General features: G+C 47.7%; 1 protein-coding gene across 1 annotated transcript in view; it reads right to left on the bottom strand.

The window, feature by feature from the left end:
• LOC119104348 (tachykinin-like peptides receptor 99D) overlaps window positions 1–19,273 on the bottom strand; it is a 61,132-nt gene that overhangs the window by 19,459 nt on the left and 22,400 nt on the right. Inside the window, exons 3-4 of the mRNA XM_037228043.1 lie at window positions 12,789–12,939; window positions 975–1,104 (exon numbers count right to left, since the gene is read on the bottom strand). Coding sequence (XP_037083938.1) covers window positions 975–1,104; window positions 12,789–12,939 — 281 coding nt within the window. The remainder of the gene's footprint in view (window positions 1–974; window positions 1,105–12,788; window positions 12,940–19,273) is intronic.

Below are 19,273 nucleotides of genomic sequence, written 5' to 3'. Positions count from 1 at the left end.
ACAGAGACAACAGAACAAGTGGACTCGTAATTGGTTTCATCTCTGATTCCAACGTGCTGAGTTTGGCTTAGGGGTTACAACTGAGTACAATGAACGTCTCTCCAGTTTTGTCATGCCTGGGGGCGATATTTCCGTTTCGCTGCCGACCTTGGGGAGTCGCAAATTACACCGTACTGAAAAATCGCCATGCATTTGTCGTCCAACATAATTGGCTGCTTGCAGCTCTGTCACAGCCACCAGGCGCTGATCCAGCTTACGGACTCTGTTCCAGTCCCCAAGCCCTACCCGAGACCACGCACCCTGAAACGGTTGCCAGTCTGGTAGCGGCCACCAGACTGATTTAATTGATTGAAAAGGCTAGACCCTGTCCCAGCTTCCAGATCTGGTCGCTGGCTCCCAGACGCCCTCCGGGCCTGGTCGCTGCCTTCCAGACACGGTCCCGGACCTGGTCGCTGCCTTCCAGACGCGGTCCCGGACCTGGTCGCTAGTTCACAGACACGCTCCAGACCTGGTCGCTAATTCCAGACACGGTCCCAGACCTGGTTGGTAGGTTCCAGACACACTCCCAGACACGCTCCCAGAGTGGGCGCACAGCCGTGAGGGTGTGTGTGTGTGGAATGCAATTTTATGCATATGACGGCCGTGCCGGTCGTTTCTTCTATCTTGAGTATAGTAATGCTCCTGTGTGGAGTATAGTGATTCTTCTTTGTGGAGTATAGTGGTGGTCATGTATGGAGTATAGTGATGATTCTGTGTGGAGTGAAGTGATTCTTCTGTGTGGAGTGTAGTGATGCTCCTGTGTGGAGTATAGTGATTCTTCTTTGTGGAGTATAGTGGTGGTCATGTATGGAGTATAGTCATGATTCTGTGTGGAATAAAGTGATTCTTCTGTGTGGAATATAGTGATGCTCCGGCATGGATTATAGTGATCCTTCTGTGTGGAGTATAGTGATGCCCCTGTGTGGCGTACGCACCGAGGAACACCTCCTGGACGATGGGCTGCTGAGTGAGCTCCGGAAAGGCAGGGATCACCAGGAAGTACACCTGGTATGGTAGCCAGCAGACGGCAAATATCACCACCAGCACTATCATCATCTTCACCACCTGCAAACAACAGACATTGTCGAGTCAAACTGACGGCGGATAAGCAAACTAGTCGTCTTCGCCACCAACGGCAAATAGCTTGCGTCAAGACAAATAAAACGAATGTGCACAATCATCATACGCATCGCAGGCGACAGCGGACCGTATTATGTCAAACAGACCGGACATACGGACAGTAAGGCGTTAGTCAAGCAAAACAGGCCGCGAATGACACCGCCAGCAAGTTCACCATCTCCTTCATCCGACCACAGTAAACAGCTCCCAAGCCACAAGAAGCTGGTATAGAACCGGAAAAAGCAATGCTTGTGTTATCAAAGCATACCTTTATGAAATGACGCAGACTGGAAAAATATCAACTGGAGATGCGTAACACTGGCAACCATTATTTATTAGCTCTACTCCTACCTGGAGAAAACTCGCGACGGGCAAATCAAATCACCATTTATGCCTATCTTATTTCTCAGTTACTCCTGTCATCTGGTAATTTCCAGGCTCATCAAAGTGAGTCCAATTCACAAACCTAAAGGTTAGCATACAGTAAGCAACACATTTGGTTCCGCTTGAAATCATCAAATTTTTCAATAATGCCATGACCTACGCAATGTGATATCATCCATACCATACGAGCAATGCCAGCATACGCCTTCACATTGCTAAGCGGGACCCAGCACTGGAGTTAGCTGCTGGACCCAGAGTTATTTTTGCACAGTTCATGCAGGAGAACGGCTAAATTCTGTATCATGTCCCGCGCGTTTAGAACACAGCATCTTGTTTACTTCGTGTGGAATACTGATAAATGGTGCTCAAAATGAGGGAAGTAGTCAGCCACGAAGCAAACTGAATTAATGTGTTCTTTTGAAATGCGTAAACTTACTTAACTGTTAACTTTTGCCCTGTTAGGTGCATACAACCCCTCAAGGTTTTCTGAGAACATCTCTCCGACATGTTATTCAGTCACGCCCAAACTTTCAGTAGCCTATAGGGCATTCATTGCGCATGTTTTAACACCCGAAAAACGTGCCCATGAAGCGTATCATTCATCGTTTCGAAGCAGCGCGTGTTTTTGCGGCGCAGGATGATCTACGGCCGGCGCGGGTGTTGGGCGGCCGCCGACGACGCCACGGGCTGTGGCGACGGGCGACATTTGTGACATAAACGGAGCTATGCGTCATAATATATCTCCAAAACACACAACATGATACCACTGTCCTAATCGAGCAGGAAACACCCCTGGTTGAGTTTCGTGTGGCTAGGACGCACGGCTTCGTACATGAACATGCGAACCTGAAAGGTTTGAGTTTTAGGAAAATTGAACACTTCATCAGGCATAATGGGGACAAATACTGACCAAGCAACATACAACTTATAACCATCCTCAATATCCCGTTGAAACAAATCCAGTGGTGAATTACGCTAGACTCTATCTTTCTTACTTAAGAAACAGCCGGAGGGAGTACTTCGACCTCCCATCAGTCCCCGTTATGGAAAAGTGGCGGATCAGGGCGAAAGGTTATTTGTTTGGTAAACTTGATTTGACCAAGTCTTGGGTGCAGTAGCCGACAGTGAGCAGGTTTTGAAACAGCGATACATCACTTTGACCTTCCCATTATGCCGCTGCAATGCCTATGTTTGAACATTACTTAACATGTTCAGCATTCGGTTTGTAGTGTGATGCGACAAAAGCTAAAGTTGGGGATTGCATGGCGTTTTAAATGATAACCAGTCATAGTTAGAAGCCGCCCATACCCAGCGAACATGCTTAGGGTTCGCCCATGTTGTCATGGCCAGTTAACAATGTCCAAAGATGATAGTCCATGTGTGATACTCAAATTTTGCCTACGTTTTGTAATATTCCAGCCAAAAATGCTGGATGGGCCCGGGCCGACATTGGGAGGGGGTCTGGGCCCCGGTACAAGAATACAAGTCAACATCCGTGGCTGCAGCCTTATCATCGCACCATGCGTCATAAACAATCATATCACCTTAGCAGATGTTCCCATTGTTAATGGGACATTCGGGGTCTTCCATTGTACGTAATGTTCCATTTACAGTGGTGTTTCAGATTGGAACGCTCCAACATAATGCGCCACACGAACCGATGGTATTACCACGAACTCCGTCCTTTAGTTTGCAGCTGATGGTCAAGTGGCAAGTGGTTCAAATGACAAAAACCTTGCTTTAAAACATTAAAAAACCTTATCAACACAAAGACTTGATTACGCACAACCACTCGAGCCGTACGGAAGGCTTGCGCACTGCGAAGAAAGTAGGCAACGGGTGTGTTGTTCGTACTGTGATATCACATAACCCAACTAAGCTACAGAAAACACCGCTGTAGGAGCAATTCAGCATCACATCACGTCTGCGATATCCGCATCAAAACAACAAGAAAGCATAGACGAGACAGATAAGGCAACAGAGAAGTGGTTTTGGAATTCGAGAACACTTTTTGCTAATCCATTGACGTGAAATAACGAGGCAAAACCATCTGAAGATTATTAATGTACGTGGTTATGTTAACTGCGCACTGCGGAGACAACTCTGCACCTGTGTTAAGGACGCCACAAGCTTTTACTTTGGAGCAGGAGCGTAACCATCGCTGGAGTCGGCGAGGCCCAGCCACCGGAAGCAGGAACAGGAAATAGCACCAGGCTTCTTGTCAATCATTTCATAAGAACATTCAAATACATCATTACGTGAGGACAACCCTAAATGGCATCAAGGTTATGTAACCACAAGCACAATATCATCTGCGTGGCTATGTGCCCAGCCAAACGCATCCGTGAAATGTAAGTATTTAAATAAATTAATTAACGCTTCACTCAGCTTAAGAACTTGATTAAAGTCCCTTCTGACTGAATGCTACTCATTACACGTCGGTTTCTTTTGGCATGCAACGATAAATACAAGAACAATTAACTTCTCTATGTCATCGGGATGGTTCATCACGATGCTCAGCAAGAACACACCGATGGGGGATTGTTCTGAACTATAATGTCACAATAGCTACGGGAGCCACAGCCGTGGCTCGCTTCTAAATGTTCATAAAGTTCACAACACTCATAAATGCGTCACAGCAAACACAATTTTGATGAAGCAACAAGTAAAGCGCTTTACTTCTTCCTTATGAACCTTATAAAACAAAAAGTAAAAGGGGTTTTTCGTTGAGGTAGTCATAGCTCCATTGAACTTGACCTCATTCCTGCCCTTACTGTGGTATTATTTATGGCTCTTCTCCACGTTTACTCGGCGTTGATTTAGTGCACTTTAGATCCGGTTTCTTTTCCAGCATATTTCGCGCACCATTGTAATTGACTTCCGGCCCTGCAGACGTACCAGGGCACCTGGTCTCGTGTCTGGCACTGCAGCCCCCTCCGCCCTGATGTGCCGCGTATATGTTGTGTCGTGCGCTGTGGTTCTGCGTGCAGTTCGGTGTGCGCTCTGTGGTTTGGTGCACAGTTCGGTGTGCGCTCTGTGGTTTGGTGCACAATTCGGTGTGCGCTCTGTGGTTCGGCGAACAGTTCGGTGTGCGCTCTGTGGTTCGGTGTACAATTCGGTGTGCGCTCTGTGGTTCGGTGTACAGTTCGGTGTGCGCTCTGTGGTTCGGTGTACAGTTCGATGTGCGCGCTGTGAGTCCGATGGGCTGTCGCGCAGCAGTCGGAGTCAGGCCGGAATCGGCGCGGATTCCGGACACTCTTTGGGACTCATGATTCAAGCGAACTGATCCGCTGTAAATTTGGATAACATTCATGCTTTAAGTTATCAAGCTGAAGAGCAGTGGATTCATATCCGGATTACATTGGCTTGAACTCCAGCCTGGGTTGGTCTAAGTCATAATCACACCAAAACATTTCAGAAACAAAGGATTCTGATCGGAAGATAGGTGCAGTATATGAGGAAATAACTGACCCGCTCAGGGCTTTTTGCACCCCAAGACCCCACTCTGAACCAATACAGCGTCCGTGGCTTAGTGGGTTGGCTAATTATTTTAGTTTGAACGATTAGGTGCTGGGGTTTTCACTTCTACTTGCTGCCCATATCCCTCACTATCTATGTTCCTGTCAATCATCAAGCCTGAAAATATGTCAGTTGGGTCTCGTAAGGAACTTCTAGAGTTGTCACAGATCACATGGACTATGCGAGTCCGGGTTTAGCTCGGACTCAAGTGACGTTGAACGGACCGACTCGGACTTGGGTTCAAATCCAAGGCTGCGAACTGTCACGGGACTTCAGCTGCTGCGGAGCCGTATGAACTTGAACCGTGGATGGAAGGTAAGGAACCGGGACTAAGACTCTGTCTTTTGTGAGGTGGAAATTACGTAAGTTGCTCAGTGCATTAGCGAGGCATGTTGCCGAAATATCAGCTCAACTATATCTCCATTCTCCTGTTTCTCCTCTGAGGAATAAGGCTAATACTACTGTCTTAGCTACGTGAAGTGGAAAGATCGACCCGGGATTCCGTTTGTGTGCACATCCACATGCTGGCGCCTCACAGCTCTGCATGTGTCGCTCATTTCGTCAGCCGTTGCGGAAGCTCACCGCGTGTGTAATGGTGCCCTTTTGTCAAAGGTCACGAAAGGTCACTATGACGTAGGAATGGGCTACCGAAGCACCTCAATGACCTTGCCTGTTAGACCGCTCCCAGCTCTCAGTCTGAGGCCAGCTCGGCGCCAGCGGAGACCGGTGTCAGCAGATCTGTCAGAGGCAGTACGGAAACGTCCAGCAGCAAGCTGATGAAGCCGCCCATCTCGCTGATCAGGACGGCGGCGCCCCGACCCCACCTCCCTCAGAATGAGGGGCAACCATGATATTGATGTCCGAATATTCGCCGTAGGCTTTGGGTAAATTTTTGATGCTGAGATCGACGATGTAGCGTTGATGCTTGCAGGTTGGCTGGCAACGACAGCGTCCGAGGTATCTTGCAAAGTCCACTCGTATTTACAACAAACCCGCAGAGCATTCAGTCAGGTGGAGGGAATCTTCCAGCATAGCCGGTGCTGAGCGGTTCATCTTCTTTGTCAGAGTTCGTAATATCAATTCAGTGCACACATCCGGAAGTCATAGCCGGGTGCTGACGTGCATCGTTTGCGTCGCAGATTTCCATTGTCGCCATTGCGTGAGGACACAACAAACCTGGCGGCTTTGTAACTGCGCAGTTCAAAATGCGGATCCGATCTCAACGCTAGGATACAGAGATTACTGAGGACTGAGCGCCGACTTCGGTGAAGGACTACAAGATGATCTCAGCCGACGGAGATGTCCTCTCTCTCCGTTCATTGACATGGTCGGCTCCGGTACTCTGCTTGCCGTCATGCCAGCCATCTGTCCCCAGGTGACGTTGGGTGTGAAGGTGTGACACAGGATCGGGCCGTCTGGCGTTGCTCAGGAGCGCCATGTCCCATATTGGACGTAAGCAGTGATTCCGAGGTAGATGATGTTGACATCCTTATTGCGACCGGGGAGAAGTCTCTCATTAGTGTGCTCAGAGGAACACTGGAAAGCCACGTTCGCCCAGCGATTGAGGTATCCTGCAGACGGCGAATCTTCTTGGCAACGGCATCATACAGATAGCCGCAGATGGGGACGCTGGGCACGGCGGTGTCGTCTGTTTGATTCGTGCAGGAAAGCGTTATGGTGTCGGACTTGCTGCAGTACAGCTGCAGCATCTGCAGGCACTGGAAGCCGGCCAGCACAGCGCAGCCGAGCACCAGAAGGCGACGGGCGCCGGCTGCCGGAGTCGGCGGCGGCCAGCTCGCCGACCGAGCCATGGCGGCCGGGGTGGAGAGGGCTAGGGGAGCACCACCCTCGTCCCGGACAGCGGGACTTCGCTAATTGAACTCCAGCCATGGCACCGCCCGCTCCAGCTGAACTGTAGCCATAGTACCGCCCGCTTCAAATGACCTGTGGCCACAGCACCGCCCGCTCCAACTAAGCCGTGGCCATAACACCAATCCGCCCGATCTTAAGTCGCCGATTGAATTTCGTCGTCGCACCCAGAGTATCATTTTCATTTCAAATTTTTCATTCATCTTCCAGTGAATCATGATTTGTTACAGCTGCAAAGCAGGGTTGGCGAGCGTGTCGAAACATCAACGTCGAAACATCAACATCAACATCATTGATCATACGTGACGGCGCAAAAAAGTCATCAATTTCATCCGCTGGGTGTGAGGACCCATGACTCGCAGCAAAGCGATTCGTTTCAGATCATAAATGTTAGTCATCTACATCAGCTTCGAAAGCGTGGTCAGCGGTTGCATTCAGGAAAAACGTTACCCCTTCTGTTGTTGTTGGCTGGATTTGATGGAACACGTCTATCCTCAGAAGTCAAATTAATAAAGGAACATACTTGTTTGCGGATCTAAGGCAACAATCTTGAACCGATTCGGCGTTGCCTTCGCGTTGCCTTTGTTCGATTCAGAGCACCTGTCTCCAGGGAGGCAATTATTCGATGCATAATTTACATTTATTTTTCATCGGAAAGAATTGAATCACTTGTGGCTCACCACACAATGCCATGATTCGTGAATCGCTAATTGATTCATCTTAAGAAGAACACAGGTCTGCTTCCACGACATGCACATCACGTTGGCGTAGAATATGATATATACCCTGAGTTTCATATACCATGAAAAGTTTCGCCTGACAAAGGGATGTGGGGGGGGGGGGGGGGAGGGGAGCACGACAGCCCGCTACAAGGGGTGCGACCGGCTCCAAGCAGAAGCCCGCCACGGGGTCAGTATAACAACACCCGTAGTAAAAACTATGTGGTAACGTCAAATAGCATACCTAGCAGTGCTAGCGCAATCTAAGAAATATCACATGATCTAGAGTACCAATTTTGGTGGTTTAATTTTACGACACTGGATGGGGAAAGGAAGTTGGTTTTGGTGTCAATATATTTTTAATACGCTGGCGCTAAAGCAAGCATTGATGATGTGGTTGCCCACGCTATCTACAGTGCTGGCGTGTGATTCAGAAAAATCATATAAAAACGAACACCTTAAAGGTTTTCGTGGGAATGGACGGAGCACACCCAGAAATGTAGAAATCAGCACGTTTAAGGTCATTTTAGATTCTTATATATGTTACAAAGGCTATTCAAAATGCACATTATCACACACATGTCTAATACTAATAGATTGGCACGGTTATTCACACAGCGTACTCGGCAAGAAGGCCATTGGGCGGTGCATTAAACCAAACCCACATGCATAAGCGTCCCAGCCATGGTTTAAAAATAACGTATCCGACACCAGGAAATGAAGGGTTAATTTCGGCTAATGAACGCGTGCGGTTTTCGAAAGAGAACCGCCAGAAAAATCCAGGCCGATGATGGTGTACATTTGACGAAATCAGTAGCAATGGAGGCTGGAAAGGAGCGGCGTTAAAAAGCTGACGCTGAGTGTTTAGAATTCATTGTCCATGTTATGTGTTCTGCTTATGTTGCTGTTCAATGATGCCATTTTAGGCGATGCACAGATCCGAGCCGTGTTGCGTCGGTGGTCGATTTCCCACTCCGAGGTTAACCAGTTAATTGCGGCCTTTTAAAAATGATTCTGACTCAAATACGTACGCACCGAATTCAACAAACTGACAACTCAGATCACAGTCCACTTGGACAGTTGAATGTGAAAGCTTGACGATTATGCTGCTTAGACGAAAATCAAAATTAGTGGGATCAAACTGCACGCACATTTTGGAGGACGGTCTGACAACATACCAAACTAAATAGCGATGGACTGCAGGCGAATTTGTTTTGCAAAACCACACATGTTTCCAGCATGACCTCTATCTCGGGGAGCGGGTCTTCCTTCCTTGCGGCATAGTAACAAGTCAGAGCTTTGCCTCAATGTGGAAAGAGCTTTGGTCGATATTGCTTTGCCCCTTAAATCTATATTCGGGAACAGGGGCGCAGCCAAGGAGTGTGGCTTGGTGATCTGGGTCCTTCCTTAAGCCCATGTGGTTAATTTCTCACTATATCAATGACTCCCGACAGAACGTAAAAAAAACAGCGGCAAGCAGGGAAAAAATTTCCTATTCAGCTCCCTCAAGTTGGCTCTCCTCCTCCTCCACCGTTATACTCCAGCCCCCAACTTCGCGGAGAAGGTGGGGCAAAGTCGAGGAGAATTTCGTTTTTTTGGCGTATTTGCTGGTAGGCCGAGTCATTTACCACTGTTCATCCCGCCAGAACAACTCGGTCTGCAAAATTATGCCTACGGGTTTAGGTCTTATGTGAGACAGGGCTGTGAACTGCACCGAATGTTCTTCAGGAATGCAATTTCAGTTCAAATCCTCATACAAATGTGGAATACTCCCTTCAAAGTGTCTGAACGCCAAATCCTGAACAATTCTTCCCATTTCCGTGTAACGGAACACATTCATCGCAGAAGGTTATTTAATTCACTGGAGATATTGACCTGAAATGCCTGGTTCAGGTGGTGTTTCACACCAAGCTTCACGATTTCAGTAACAAATTAATTAAGCACTGGCAGTCAGATAAGAAACGTAGTCTTTAGCTTAGAACCTTTTTCGCCTGAAAAACGTAGCTTCAATCAGTCAGATGCATGCCAAACAGCGCACAGCAAATTTAAGTTACACCTGCCTTGGTCACGCTTCAAAGGAGTCAAATTTCATTAGCAGAAGCCACGCCTACAGCGCGCCTAAGATACTGCTTTATCGTAGGAACAAAAGTTTTAAAAATTATTTTCCAACAAATTCTAGCTTGCATCCTAGCAGACACATATAACGGTGCCAATGAATTATTGATACGACCAGATTCGGAATAGATCGTTTATAGATGCTTATCTGAATGCTAAATATAATTCCTCAGCAATGGATTAATAGCGGTCGTGTTGAGCATCATCGTACGATACCACTGCTGTTGGTTGTCCGCAATAATGCGCATTCATTGTCATTCAATATTTTATAACATGGCATAATTTCTGTGCATTTGCAGACAACACATGGTTTGCATTGTGAAATGCATATCAAAATGCAAGGCCATCACCACGCAGTCGTGCTTGCATTTTAGGGATCTCCCTTCCAAACTGTGGGTTGCCCGTAACTCGCCGGACTTACTTTATTTGGCCCAGTTTGTTTGCCAGTCTGTGCCACTTTACATCTGATGCCCCCCTCTCGATTGCACGCGGCTGCTAGCAAATTTGGAAAAAATATTATTTTTTAAATTTAAAGTGAGAGAAATGGTAAATTTCCTCAACAACTTACAAATATTGAGTAAATTTTATCGAGTGTGGCAGCATTGGCCGTGTCAGACATTGTCAGGACAGTAAAGCAAATATATAATGAACAAGACCGCACTTTGACACCCACACACCGTGCCGAATGACCTGGAGGAAGGATATACCCGACCACGGGCACAATGCCCACGAGGGCTGAGAGGCTACGCCATTATGTTCAACGGGACGCCCATTCTGTGTGTGTGTGCGTGTGTGTGTGTGTGTGTGTGTGTGTGTGTGTGTGTGTGTGTGTGTGTGTGTGTGTGTGTGTGTGTGTGTGTGTGTGTGTGTGTGTGTGTGTGTGTGTGTGTGTGTGTGTGTGTGTGTGTGTGTGTGTGTGTGTGTGTGTGTGTGTGTGTGGTGTGTGTGTGTGTGTGTGCTGTGGTGTGTGTGTGTGTGTGTGTGTGTGTGTGTGGTGTGCTGTGTGTGTGGTGTGGTGTGGTGTGGTGTGTGTGTGTGTGTGTGTGTGTGGTGTGTGTGTGTGTGTGTGTGTGTGTGTGTGTGTGTGTGTGTGTGTGTGTGTGTGTGTGTGGTGTGTGTGTGTGTGTGTGTGTGTGTGTGTGTGTGTGTGTGTGTGTGTGTGCTGTGTGTGGTGTGTGTGTCGTGTGTGTGTGTGTGTGTGTGTGTGTGTGTGTGTGTTGTGTGTGTGGTGTGTGTGTGTGTGTGTGTGTGTGCGCTCGTGCGTGCGTGCGCGCGTGCGTGCGTGCGTGCGTGCATGCGTGCATGCGTGCGTGCGTTCGCGTGTGTGTGTATAGGGAGAGGGGTGCATACAATGACGCCAATACAAGACAGGCAGACGCGACGTTGCCAGGTGCCAGCAGCGGCCTCGTGCCACGTTGCAGCCGGTCTCTATCACCGTCCGGCATGTTGGACTGGGTGGTATCAATAAGTTTAGCTCTGTCATTTCAGCACATTTCACTGCGCAGCGTCCGCGGACGACCCCGGTCGGCCATCACGGCGCGGACGCTCGTGCCGTCGCGCCGTGATGGACCTGCGTCATCACCTCAACGGGCCGAGGCGGCTCGCTGGGGAGTGGTCTGCCTTGGGCCTGGATGACGTTCTGGAGATTAAAGACGGAGATTACGTTCATTACCGGAGGGCATCAACAGAGGGTGTCCGCCGCGCTCTGTGCGTGTCGGCCGGCCGATCTCAAGCAGTGAAGAATCCGCCCCTGGGCTAGATTTTCATCTGGTGACGCAGAGAGTCGGAAAGACAACGTCACCTGGCCACCGTCTGTGATGAAAAAAAATGTTTGAAAAATACATCGGTATCTGCGGCACCATGACGCCATGTAAGGTAAAGGACCCAACGGCTGGTTGAACCAGTTGGTAGACATATTGAATGGTTGATGACATATTTTATGCATCATCAACATGAATATGTTTTACATATCTTATGTATCATCAATAATACACATGTTATGTATAATCAACAATACATATTTTAGGTATCATTGGGCCAGATACATATTTTAGAAAGCATACATTGGTATATTAGTTTCCTGTCTCTGCAGTGGAAGTAACATCAAAAATATCGTACACAACCCTGTGGCACGCCCATTGAAGATATTATATCACAAAAGGTGAATGAATACGAGTTTGAGGAGCGATGCCACAAAGGTCGGCTTGAGCTACGGGGTAGAGCCTATATCTGGACAAATCGCAGCCTTTCACGAGTATACGCACGTGATCATGTCATCAGTCGCATCGGGAATAATTGTTTACTACCACAGGCTCCAGATTGATAAAGGTTGGTGAAGGTAGCGTGTAAGGCGGTAAATGGTCGCGGATATTGGCCATTTGTAACCAACGATGAGTAGATACTGTAGAATCTCATGAAAATGGTTGGTATTTGCTCATAGTGCAACCTATATATATATATATATATATATATATATATATATATATATATATATACCACCGCAGGCGCATGAACACTCACAACTAGATGTAAAAATCCTTCCGATATACCAGGATTTCTCAACGCCAAAAAGCGGCATCCATGGTGATCTTGAATATTTCTTTCTTCATTCGTGGAAATGAAAATCAGGACTGTAGTAATCTTAACAGACTGAAATCTACATCCCGGACGGTTGTCCCACTATCTGACGCATAAAAATAGTCCATTTATTCCCCTCTCCTCTTTCATTTCGCGACAAGAATGTGCGTCAGGACGTGATGGGCATTTTGAAGACTTTAGACGCACAATGGTTTATGCATCCGCGCTTCGTCATGCATATGAATGGAAGCGACGAAGCGGGTGATTCCGTTGAATTCATCCCGCCTCTCATAAGACCTGTTAACTTTATCTCGGTGAAGACCTTGTACAAGCTCTGTGATACGAACGTTTCCCGCGAGTGCTACCGCCTTTCCCCCACACTCTACGGGTTTGACTTCCATTGTCGCCGACCACTGATGACACTCTCTGTGCTCTCTGTTGTCTCACCCTGCGTTTGCTGTTGACACTCTCCACCTGGACAGGGGTAGCCTCGCCGATGGACTGGCTTCCCCACAGCTCCACTGACATTCGCGTGTAGCAGTAGGCCGTCGCCGCCAGCGGCAGGAAGTACGTCAGCACGAAGATGGTTACGTTGTACCTGAAGCAGAACAACATGTTGTACCTAAAGCGGAAGGATCTGTTGCACTTGAACCAGGACATGTTGTATACGAAGCGGAAGACGTGTTGTACCTGGAACAGAAGTACTTAGTAACGTTTAAATTGAGGCGGGTGATGGCATGGTGATGCATCTGAAGCGGAAGGACACGGTCTCGTTTGTGCGGCGCAAGACGCGGCCACGGTATACCTACAGCGGAACGACATGTTCAGGTTGAGCTTGAAGGGGAAGCATGGTCTTACTGCACCCGAAATGAAAGGTCACAATACCAACGCAATGTGCACGTGTCGAGATGCGGATTCTACCGTATGAGTGTGCGGTACAAAGCGGCACTCTTTTGTAAACAAATAGCATGTGAAATTGGCATGACAATATGTATTAAAAGCAGCGTGACAATATCGCCAAATTTTTCAGCTCTCACCACTGAAATGTTATCAGCATGATTTTGGGGAACTTTCGTTCATTTCCCTAGCTCTATGCTCTATACTGTCCCAGCACTACCCCCTCCCCTACCCCCGCTGAGCGACCCTCTGCGCGAGGGTGATTCGCAAGCGACGCACGCAAGACTCTCGGGAGTTCCGGTGGGGACGGCACAGGCCGGTCAGGCAACGGTAAACAAGCATCCAAATAAAAAAGGAGGGGACCATCAACGGCACTGTACGAGATCCAAGGCTGGAGCCGTTGTCCCAGCACCAAAGCTTCGGTTCTTACGAACAGTGTCAGCCATTCAGCATTCAGAACAGGCAGGTAGTGTCTCACTAACGATTGGTCTCTTTACATGGCGTGACGGGTGTCAGCCTACCCGGAGGCCAACCGAGCTACCTACGACCAGCTCAAAGTCTCGTTAGCACAGGTTTACCCCTGCAGCAGAACCAGGATGAGATTGAAATGGTGTGCATGGTGTACATGAGCGGATACGATTTTAAACACATACCACACGCGCAACAAACTTGATTTAGATCTTAGAAAGGCATTACGGATGTTCGGTTTAGCACGATCGTTCAAGGCAAACAAATATCACATCCATATATATATATATATATATATATATATATATATATATATATATATATATATATATACACCATGGCTTGAAATTTCAAGGGCATTAAAAGATCACCAAGAAAGTAAGAAAAACGATTTACACAAGCGATATTTATCCTTGGTTATCATCGTAAATTCATCATCAAAAACTGCACCTCATTTTAATTCAGTCGCAAGCGACGGAGCCATCGATGAATAGATCCATTGATCCGTAACATTTTCGTGATGTCACAGGATATCGTCGCGTGTGATTAAGGAACACGTTCGCAGGCAACAGTCCAAGTCATTGCATAACGGCAGGTAACGGCAAACGGCAAATTATTCGCATACGTTCCTACACTCCCGGAAATCATTGCTAGAAATAACGACTGGAGACACGATGTGACACCTACGTAAGCAGGATGGCGCTCGTTTGGACAGCACTGTCGCTGACGCCGCTGCGTTCTGCTTCATGAGCACGACCAAACAACAGTAATAATACCAGTGACATCACCGCGCTGACGCCGGCCACGCTGCTGCGGCTGATCACATGTCGTTTGTGCAGTAACCTGACTCGTCGTAGCATGGAATACGCCTCGTACTGTCGCGGGTCAGCGCATAACTAGTCCGTGCTGCTGCAGTCAACCATGTTTGTGCAGGGTCCCGCCACCTTTAGCTCCCCGACCCGGCAAGAGTATTTCACTTTCCCTCACAGCACATCAAACTACCTCAACGTCCAAGCAATCAAAATTTAACAGAATACGGGCAACTCGCTCCACTACCCGTTATGCCTGTTAATATGTCCGTATGTATTATGTTGATATCGGAGCAATGAGGCAGGCATGAATATAACGATCGCATGGAATACCAGATGTGCATAGTAGAAAATATTTCTGATCAAGAGAAAACTAGTCCAAATCATGGAAAACCATGCGCAACACTAAGCCGACCGCTATCACTGGACGGCTCCATTAATTACTTCTTAGCGCGTTCCGTCTTCGTGGTCGGCCACCAGTCGCAAGAATCCTGTGCTCGGCTGAGTTTGGCAATCGCCAGGAGGGAGGGGGAAGGGGCAAAGTTAAGTGCAGAGGATATGGGAGTAACGATGCACATTTCACAACTACATATAATGGACACAACTAAATGATACAAAAGAGTTTCTGCTTCTTTCGATTTGTTTATGCTATCACGGAAGCGCTACTAAAATTAGCAAGTGCAAAGGTGATAAGCTGGCGGGACTCCAGGTGGGTATGAGTGTAGCGGGTATGACGGGCACGGCGGAACCATAACCCCCTTGAGTTATGCATTTAGGCCTGGGACTTTAACAAAATCATTGTCACTGAGGCCCCGTTTCCTTTGACAATGGCGACAGCCAGACGCTGCCAGAGCCAAGCGCTCTATCGCCGAACGAGGAAATCAGCCCAGCCTCGAGACTTTCAACATTTCTCGTCGATGGGCCACAGACCCCGCTGGTTTCAAAGGCGACTGTTTGAAACTGAAACCACCGAGTGAGGCTCGAGTGCTTTCTGCTCTTTCTGCATTCGACTTCTTCAGCCGCGGCACCAGCGGCTACCGCGGAAGAGGTAAGGTTGGATGCGGTAAAAGTGGTGGTGTACGCGACATGCCACGCCAGGCTCTTGCCGTAAGCAAACGGAAATGTAATCATCCCATGGGGCCTTTAGCCGTCTCCTGGTCGGTGCCAGCTGGTTCCAGAATAGATAGGGTTTCTGCTGTCTGTGGCGTACCCAGTAACGTCATTGAGTGCTGTGTGCCCGAGCAAAATAGTCGACGTCAGGATCCAAACTGAGCGACGTCAGGTCACAGGTAAAAATAGATAGACCAAAAAATATCTGCACATTCAAGACAGACAAAATGTATCGCACTTTGCGGACATTGTCAGGTTATGTTCTTTATGCGCACTTTAATCAAGGTTTTACGCCATCGGGTCTATTGACAAGTGTGAATATTAGAGGGCCTATGGCGCTGCCCCGGTTAGTCGCTCCGAGCTGCAAGTTGGGTGCGATCTTTCATCATATGATGGGTCTCCACGACATTTCGCCAAAATCAACGCATACCGCGATTGGAAGCAACTATTCGTCGGGGATTGAAAGTTGTTTGTTCCGCGTTATGTACTCTGCCACAAATTTGAACAAGGCTCATCCATTATAGAATAACATAGGTAGAATAATTAAGGACGATGTTGCCATTCAAATCAGGTCACGTAATAATTGTTGTTCAACATCTCCAAGCCGGTTGTCAAAGTTTAATCTGTGTTGTTCGTCCGTTCAAAGCCCCGTTCAGCTCGGCAGGAAGAAGTCTGAAAAACGTCTTATGTAGCTGATTATACAAGACAAAAAATACGAACATTATACGCTTACGCTCAACATCGGGTGCCTTGCATTGTAAGCTCCGCGTGGATCAAGGTTGACAGCTGTCTGAAATCTAATATTTCCTTTTAATATTTGATGAACTGCTATCACCACTCTATCTTTAACAAATTACGCTCAATCACATGCGTGTTGAATTCGATAACAGGATGTTGGACGCACCCAAGCTTGTTTATATCCAGGATAGGCATTGCTGCTTTTCTCTGACAACAAAAAAAACGTGTACGTGCACCATTTTGTTCAATGATGCCCACCATAAGAAGATACTCATTAATTCATCAATGACCAGCCATACACGAAATGTTTCAGTTTTTTGTGACTAGATGACATCAATTCTTCTGTGAGATCAAATTGTGGTGAACTTTCCAAACCCCCACGCTTCTTCTTACTAGCACTGGGCCAATCCGCTTCTCTGGATTCTACCTGAGCATCACCTGCAGTGGACTAACGAGCTCCACTCGTCTTGCGCAACAACAGCTGCGGGTCCGAAGAACCAGAGGCGGCTCAACCATCTTCTCGGGACCAGCTCAACCATCGCCCACGCTCACCTAACGAACTCTCTCTCAACTGGAGGGCGCCGGAGGCTGACCGGACGCCCTCAGGGCCTCTCACGCGCCAGGAGCAGCCTCAATCGACAAACTTTGACGAAGCGCGACCGAAATCCTGCCCTGAGGTTTCACGAACAATCAGCCAGGCCAAGCCGCTGCCCGCACTCGCTAGGAGTGTCGCCAAGCCCACGCTCAGGTTATATTGAGACGCAGTTTAATCGCAGTCGGACCCAGCCTGCCTCAACTGCCCACGCTGAAAACGCTGAAGCACGGGGAAAGCTCAGCTGATTGGTCATTTCCATTCTGATGACGTCATTTCCGTACAACCGTGAATATCCGAAGTCGCGTATCCCTCACTCTTGGACCATAACCTTACTCGTGCGCTCTAGCGCTGCGATGCAGGAAGACAAGAGCGTGCAAGCAAGCGCAGACTTCATTTCCTGTATTGAATTTAGCCGCATAAGTCTTTAAAATCTAGCCTGCGTTTAATTCCACAATGGAGCCGAGGGTTTGGATGCACTGATCTCAAATGGATTCGGACAGTTGCTGTCCGAAACTGACCACTATCATCTCACAATGCCAAAAAACAGGAGCTCAAGGCCTTTCTGACACAAATCAAGTTTTCAGAAGTTTTCAGAGAATTAACCGTGGCCGGTAAAAGCTGGGACCTATTTGGTCGATTTTAGCTCCAGTCAGGTCACATATTGAGCTCTGTTAAGCTACAGTTTGGCGTTAAGTTATCTTCATTTCGGCTGGAGAGGAGCCATAATCGATCAAAACCACCGAATTCCGCTTCGTCTTCGTCAGGATCACCGCTTGCTTTTGTAGCCTCAATACCGAAGTGAGAAACGGGGTCAACAAACATTTTAAGCTATTGAATTCGAACATGAGTCTGATTCGCCTGCGAAGTGCGCCAGATCTTTGTGGTCCAGGTACCAGAAGGTTCAGGGTCCCGGATCTGTCCGGATTTGACCGCCTGTTGAATGGGCATTGGATCCTGACCGCGTAAGTGAATAAACCAGCTACTGCTGACGGATGCACACTCGACGCGTTGATTGCATGTTTCCACATGACACTGGCGGCCTGAGGTAACTGTTTTCCCTTTATGGAGTAAGCGCAACAGGTTATGGCATTTCATTCATGGGCCTGATCGATTTGCTGGGTATGGTTTAGCAAATAGTGTTGACCGAAGTAAACAAACAATGCTTCCAAGCAACGCAGGTTAGGATAAGCTCTGGTTCAAATATTCGGGTGGAAATGATTGAGTAGTTAAGAGCACATCATTAAGGCGGATAATAGCTCGACCGGATGCTTAAGGTGTTCCACCATCATCACCGTCCCGATCACTCAGTTGGTCAGAGCGCCTGCATTCCGATTCACCCGCCCGTTGTTGCTTGCGTTCGAATCGCTTCAGGATATTCGCTATTTTCCCTCGACAGGAATAGCCTGCGGTCGGTGCCAGCGTCAGCGCTTAAGAACACTTGACGTCAGAGGGCAGGAGGACCGTGCCAAACATTGAGGCACGTTCAACTTAAGCCACTGCACTTTGCCATTAATCTGCAGCTGTTCGATCGATTGGTGGGGGTCAGGGTTCAAACAATGAGCACTGCTTATTGTTTGAACCCCGACAACTGCAATCAGCTAAACAAATACAGTGAACTACAATAAGCACTTGAAGTGAAATCTGATCCCATAAATTTACCCGTTCAAAGGGTTACGATGAAATTTCAGCTAAAAAACATTGATCGTAGGACTAGGTGAATGGATAATATCGCATTCAGAACTTTCTCATTGACCGATCCATTGACCAGCAACTTTTGGGGAGGGAAAGCGTCGAAAAAAGAAGAACAAAGGACATGTGAACAAGAGACGGCGACAAAGAACTATTTGCATGATTAAATCTTGCGCTCTTTGGCCTGAGAGCAATGCTGCAGGCAAAGCCTTTCAAACATTTTTCGAGACAAAGACTATAAGTTTGTGCCGATTGTTCAGGCCCTTACATAACTTTCGCACATCAGCGGTGTTTTTTTCTGAGACCATATAGGTCGCGCACATATTTGAGAATTCTGCTTGAAACCAGTGAGTAGACAATATATCGCTAGGACCACAGGAACGCTAATGCATTTTGGACATACAGTTGGGTTTTGCTACTCGTTTCTCATCACCAAAATACGATCGAGTCAGAGTTAGTGTGTCATTTGAGACCAGCTGCATATATACTTTTTTGCTTGGAGACAAGAACTGGCCTACATACCGACTGCTAAATATCGTAGCAAAACATGGAGAGAGCAGACGAAACGGGCGGCAAGAACAAAAGGCGATCACATTCCGAATAGATCGTTTTTGATCCGACGGCGC

This window comes from Pollicipes pollicipes, unplaced genomic scaffold (genome assembly GCF_011947565.3).
Source record: "Pollicipes pollicipes isolate AB1234 unplaced genomic scaffold, Ppol_2.1 Scaffold_6052;HRSCAF=7182_pilon_pilon_pilon, whole genome shotgun sequence".
Classification (NCBI taxonomy): domain Eukaryota; kingdom Metazoa; phylum Arthropoda; class Thecostraca; order Pollicipedomorpha; family Pollicipedidae; genus Pollicipes; species Pollicipes pollicipes.
Note: the sequence above shows the minus strand (reverse complement) of the source record. Positions and strands in the feature narration are given on the sequence as shown.